The 6,000-nt window shown below is 40.4% G+C and overlaps 1 protein-coding gene across 2 annotated transcripts in view; it reads right to left on the bottom strand.

The window, feature by feature from the left end:
- Nucleotides 1-827: 827 nt before the first annotated feature.
- LOC147900278 (uncharacterized) overlaps nt 828-6,000 on the bottom strand; it is a 37,314-nt gene continuing 32,141 nt past the window's right edge. The window contains exons 12-16 of one of the 2 annotated variants that reach the window (XM_087376831.1): nt 2,672-2,887; nt 2,346-2,538; nt 2,031-2,101; nt 1,588-1,707; nt 828-1,410 (exon numbers count right to left, since the gene is read on the bottom strand). In XM_087376831.1, the coding sequence (XP_087232957.1) occupies nt 1,282-1,410; nt 1,588-1,707; nt 2,031-2,101; nt 2,346-2,538; nt 2,672-2,887 (729 nt within the window). In that variant the 3' untranslated portion in view covers nt 828-1,281. The remainder of the gene's footprint in view (nt 1,411-1,587; nt 1,708-2,030; nt 2,102-2,345; nt 2,539-2,671; nt 2,888-6,000) is intronic. The other variant, XM_087376832.1, reaches the window with a different exon arrangement.

Here is a 6,000-nt window from a genome sequence, read left to right as displayed (position 1 = left end):
TTCATTAGTTCATCCAAGGTTAAGAGAATCTCCTGATTGGCCCATTCCTCATTGTCGTTCAGCTCATTGTCTTCGTCTTGGCATCTTCTGGTGTCTTCCTGAAATTTTTGCTCTAGTGTCTTCAATCTTGCATATCCCATGCTGTTTTTCCCCATACATGTATTTTCTTGCACATTGGTACATTGCATCCTGACATCTCTGAAAACTTTAACTTGCCCTTTATGCCCCCTAAAGTCCATGCTCTCTTGTCAGAGATTCATGATAATATCTTTCTTATGATAATTTCCTCCCTGGTGGTTTTGTAGGTCTTCGCAAAAGTGGAAAATCCTTTTGTTTCCCATACTCAATGGTGTAAACATATTTATGTGTCTTGTCTCACCCTGCAACTTTCAGTCTCTTCGAAAGCTTTCATCCCCTGGAAACAGATCACCCCTGCAAAGTAGCAAACACAAGGGAAGAGCCCTTTGAGCAAAAGGAGGCCAGCAGCAGCACTCAAGCAGAAGTGGTAACTTTGGAAAGAAACTTCTGGAGGGGATCAATAGTGGGCGTGGAGGAGAAAGACAGCCAACTGCAGTCTCGTCTTCCTGCCAGGCTGGAAGACCCTGTGTATCGAGATGATTGACCTCAGAGACAGCCATCAGCCATTGGCAGAAAAAGAAAACAAAGTACGGGGGCATTAAATCCATTTTTGCAGAGAGATTGCAAAGTCATTTTCATTGTGCTCTGACAGAACAAGGTTCTACACCAGTTATAAAAAATAAAAGGGATAAAGATGTCAATGAATTCACCGAGTTAAACTATTAAATTCAAGGAATGACCATCAAAATTCAGCGAGCTTATTACTCTTTTATTTCATTACTCCCAGAAAAATGGGCTGAATAGACCTGAGTATGCAAATTTTGATCATATACAGGCCTCATCATGCCTTTGCACCTCCAGATAAATCATTAGCCTGAATATACTGCTTATTGCTATAGCCCTAGATTGTGGACTATAAACATAGTAGGTGGTGTCCTGGATACCCTTCTCAAACAAATCAATGTATACCCCTGAAAAGAATAACTTGACTTGCTGAAACAGCAACCAAGTTCATAAAGGGCACTTTGTACTGCACTGTGCTTAAAGAATAAATATATTTACATCCTGGAAGTAGATTCAGATTACTCACACATGCCCCAAGCAATGGATTGAAATGACAACATTTCTGGCTATTGCAGTATGTCCCCGTGTGGCATGCCTTTTAATAAGGTTCCTGTGTTTCCCAATAACTTCATTGTGAGATTACATAATCTCTGGGCAGCTTTGCCAAGCCTTTCTTTCACGTGCATCCCAATATTGTCCATTAAAAATCCATGTTGGCTCTGCATCACCATCTGCTAGGTCCTTGACCTGAGATGCTCCAAGAATTCTCTGAATCATGTCAGAATATTATTGCTCAGATGCATTTGCAAAGCAAAATAAATTATCCAACAAGGATTGAAGCATGAACTAGTGCTGGCATAACAAGAACACACTGCCTGTTTCTGTATAAGCAGCATCTTGGGCATAAAGAAACACACTAAATGAAAATGAACTATTGTCACTCACTTGCTGAAACCACATGCACTTCCACTCTTGTCCCTGTTCTTTCCGCTTCTTGCGAGCTTCACGCTGCTTTTCTTCAAGGCGCAGCTTCTCTGGTGTAGCCTTTTCCAGGTCCCCATCCTCCTGATTTGTTGGAATACCCTCCACATGTTAGTTTTGAACTTGAGAACCCTTTAAATTTACAAAAGACCGAAGGTAATGCTTAAAATTTGTGTAGCAAAACTAAGCCTTGTGTCATGCACGAGGTAGTAAAGCATCGACTGCTTAGAATGTACTAACAAGCATATAGCCTGTAAACCATTTCTTCGGAATTCACCAAATGAGCACAAATATAATCAGAAAATTTCTTCAAATCAGCTAAACGGAAAGATTCAAATCCACGTGATAGGCCAAAATAACCACATATAACATGGCCATCAAACAAAGGGATGCTAACATGTACATACCAGGGCACGCTGATCTGGTCTAAATCGTGAGTCGGTAGGGGGTAGCGCATCCCTCATCTTTGGTGTCAGCTCTGTTCAATATACAAGAGGCAAGCAGAATATCAGCACCTATGGCACAATGATTTGAATTTTTTCTTTTGGAACTCTTTGTAGTTTCTAGTAGAGGGTAATCAACAATCAGATCTGAGTTCCCAATTGAACGCTATAATCAAACCTTAAATTTTCTAATAAATCAGCCCACCAATAAAACAGATCCACGAGTTACTTATCATAATGCCTCTAGAAACAAGAGATTATTTCGAGTTAAGTATGCACCATTTAGGCCAATTGTGAAGTAGGAGAAGCAGTACTGTTGCTCATAGTCCTCAGGACGTTCTGGGCATTTCCATAAACATTTTGTATCACCGTATATGTCCTTGCCAATCCAAGATGGATCTGGACTTATTGAAATCTCCTTCATGTAATTCCCATGAATGGAACATTTTGGAGCCCCTTTGCTATCAAAAATCTGCATGCCAGAATCAGGGACACTCAACAGACATTATCTTATATGGGCCAAAATTTGGCATTTTGTAACTTACTGAATGATAATGAACATCCCATAGTGAGAAGTCAATCCGTGTAAACATCAACTCTCATACCTTTCCAGTAAGACGACCCTGCTCCCTACTTGTAGCTTTATGAAAGCGAATACGACTAACATCTCCAGTAGAATGATTTCTGATAACTAATTCACCATAATTATCGATCCATAACTTTCCAACCACAATGTTATGGATGCACGTGGTTATCTTGCTCCATGTGAAGTGATCTCCAAACCTCGGTATGCGCAAATGTACACCACCTGCTGGGAGGACCTGTTGCACACAAAAAATGGGAACTTCAAAATAATCTCAATTGCTATAACTTTGCTCTTTAATGTTCTTGATTGCTCCTTAATGTTCTTTTTCTCAAGATAACTATTGGCTTCTTGCTAGCATCTTGCTAATGTACAAAAAGTTATTAGATGCTCTCTCTCTCTCTCTCTCTCTCTCTCTCTCTCTCTCTCTGCCTCCGGCTTGGGTACAAGAGCCCATTTTAGTGGCCCCACCCTTAGGTTTCATTGTATCTGGTTTCTTTTTAGTCTCATAGACCCTTTGGTCATTCGAAGACATTCATAAACTGTCTTTCTTTCTTTCTTTCTTTCTTTCTCTTTCAAAATGAAGGAAAAAATCCCCAACCAAGATGTTGCGAACCATAAGGAGTAGTTGGTGCCATCCAACCTATCCTCCTGTGTGAGGACTCCAAACTCACCTTGGGTCGTTCTATGCCACCTCTGCATGCTTCTTGATGCATAGAGGTGATTTGGACAGCCATATTTTATCCTAAATATGCAGCTCCTCTCATAGTTTTTTCCATACATGTATGGTATCCATATCTAACGTATGCAAACGTATGAAAAAAATACATATTAAATGGAATTTTATACTTGACCTGAGGGATTTTTTTTCCTGGTCAAATGCCTTTGTTTTGACTTCTCTTATCTCCTGCATTTTTCGTGGAGCCTCTTGCACATGAAGAGCCATGAACTAGTCCGCATCTGGATCCTTTCACACTTGCAGAGCCTTTTGCAGCTACCGACCTAGAGACTAGAATTTTGCACAAGCTTCTAGTGCTGTGCCTCCCCCCTGGATTTTCGTCAATCCCCTGATTTGACCCTGTTGGCATTAGATTGACGATTCTCTAATCTGTTTATGGTTTAAGATATATTTTTGGAATGCTTAAGTAGTTGAAACATGGAACCTGAACTTGTTAATAAAATTTCCTATACCTTATGTTTTGAAAGTATGAAAACTTTAAGGGTCACGTATGGTTCAGCCAGGGGCATTTTTCCATACTTATTCCATGCCGTATGGAAACGTATGGAAAAAACTATGGCTCATCTCATCAAGATGATGGATGCTTATGCATGGCATCTTCACCTACACTGCATGCTCATGATATCTCTTGATTTGGGGACCTCGTAGGTGAGCAACTAAGCTACGGTACAAGGGTAACAAAGGGTCAATCATTGACCTCCAACACCCCCCCTCAATGTCCATACTCCGGACTTTTGCTTTCGTCTAAGCTAAGAAGCTCCAACATATGGTCATAACTCGTGAGTCTGCGAACACTAAGTGCCTTTGTAAAGATATTTAAAGCATTCTCCTTGTTCAAGCAATATAGAAGATTCATCTCTTTGCTGATGATCTATTTCCAAGTAAAATGATACCGTACTTCAACATGCTTTGTTTGAGCATGGAACAGTAGATTCTTTGCAACTCTAATTGTCTTAGTGTAGAAAAGCCAAAGCATTTTGCCTGGCACCCATGTTCTCTAGAATCCACCTAAGCCATATTGCTTTGCAACTCTGATTGTCATTGTAGAAAAGTCTAAGCATCCTGCTTGAAACCCATGTTGTCTAGAATCCACCTGAGCCATATTGCTTATAATGTCACAATGCAAGTAACTCCGTACTTCGCCTACATCTAAGAGAGTACAATTGTAGGTTGCTTCTTGCTCAACCATGAGACATGGATACCGGCCAACATAAAACAACACCCAGATGTAGACCTCCAAGTGTCAAGCCCACAATCTGAGTTACAGAACATCTTAGTATATCCTCTGAGCTGTATCTACCATGCTCCCGGCTTCCTTTGATGTAGCTAAGAACTCATATGGAAGCAAGCTAGTGATTCTCCCTTGGTTCTAAGGAGAAATGACTCAGTAACCCACTTACATAGCTGATATCAGGTTTTGTATTGGAAAGATAAATGAGGTAATCAACCTCTGATACTCATACCATGCCCACCAATGGCGAAAAGCCTTCCTTTGCCATCTTTGTGCTCACCTCCATTGGCACTGCTGCTACTGTCTGCACTCCATTCATTTGATTAATCTCTAGAATCTCTCTGGTGTACTTCTTCTCTAAGATGAAAATGTCATCTTGTCTTGAAGCTCCTAAATCCCAAGAAAGTAATGTAAAATTCCAATGTCCATCATCTCAAGCTCTTTCTTCAAAAGTCCCTGGATCTCCTTATCTTCTTGTGATCACCTATAATGATTAGCTCGTTAACATGCAAAATGTGTATGACTCTCTTACATCCTCCCCAAAAGAGATATAGTTTCGCATCTGAAGGACAGCTTAACAATCACATCCATTTAACGTACTCATCAATGCATATGCACCATGCCCTTCATGCATGTTTAGCCCCTAGAGCGCCTTCAAGAGTTTGCACAAATTACCACTAAAAGCTAAAACCCTAGAGATTGTTCCACATAAACCTCTTCCTTAAGGACACATTTAGAAAGGCTGACTTCACGTCCATCTGAAGTACCAATCAACTCAATCTAGCGAGTGATCTCTGATAACTTAAACCAAATGCTTATGAATTCATAAGTATTCTCCTACAGACCGTTGAGCATTTTGCAATTGATGAATTGCATATATATTTCCAAAGTACCAATAGGCATCTTGATGGTGGTACAAAGACACCCCCTTCGACCATATGCTTCTCATAAAGGGTCCACTGAGATTTTGCTTGTCTTGTAAAATACAAAGTGGCACAAGCTACCTTAATGACTATCAAGAGTATTTGGTTGCTTGAAAGAAAAATCTCCCATGTTTGAAGTCAACCCTTTGAGTGCCTGAGCACCCAGGTTTTCACCCAAAACTCCATTGCGAACATGTGATGTTCAAGGTCAAGAACACGCTCTATATCTCTTCTTGTACGTTGGGTCTTGCCATTGGGTCTTGCCATTTCTTGATCTGCCCCAACTTTAATTAATTCAGGCTCGACTTTTATACAAGGGTGAGGAAGAATCTGAATGTCCTATGATCTGTTTTCATCTTAATTTTACTCCCCTACAGATAGTGGTGCCATTTCTTGAAAGCATGCAAGATAGCCAACATTTCCTAATCATAAACATGGTAATTGAGTGCTTTGGCATC

Source organism: Dipteris shenzhenensis, chromosome 7 (assembly GCF_047967505.1).
Source record: "Dipteris shenzhenensis isolate YYH24624 ecotype China chromosome 7, Dip_SZ_1.0, whole genome shotgun sequence".
NCBI classification, from domain to species: Eukaryota; Viridiplantae; Streptophyta; class Polypodiopsida; order Gleicheniales; family Dipteridaceae; genus Dipteris; species Dipteris shenzhenensis.
Note: the sequence above shows the minus strand (reverse complement) of the source record. Positions and strands in the feature narration are given on the sequence as shown.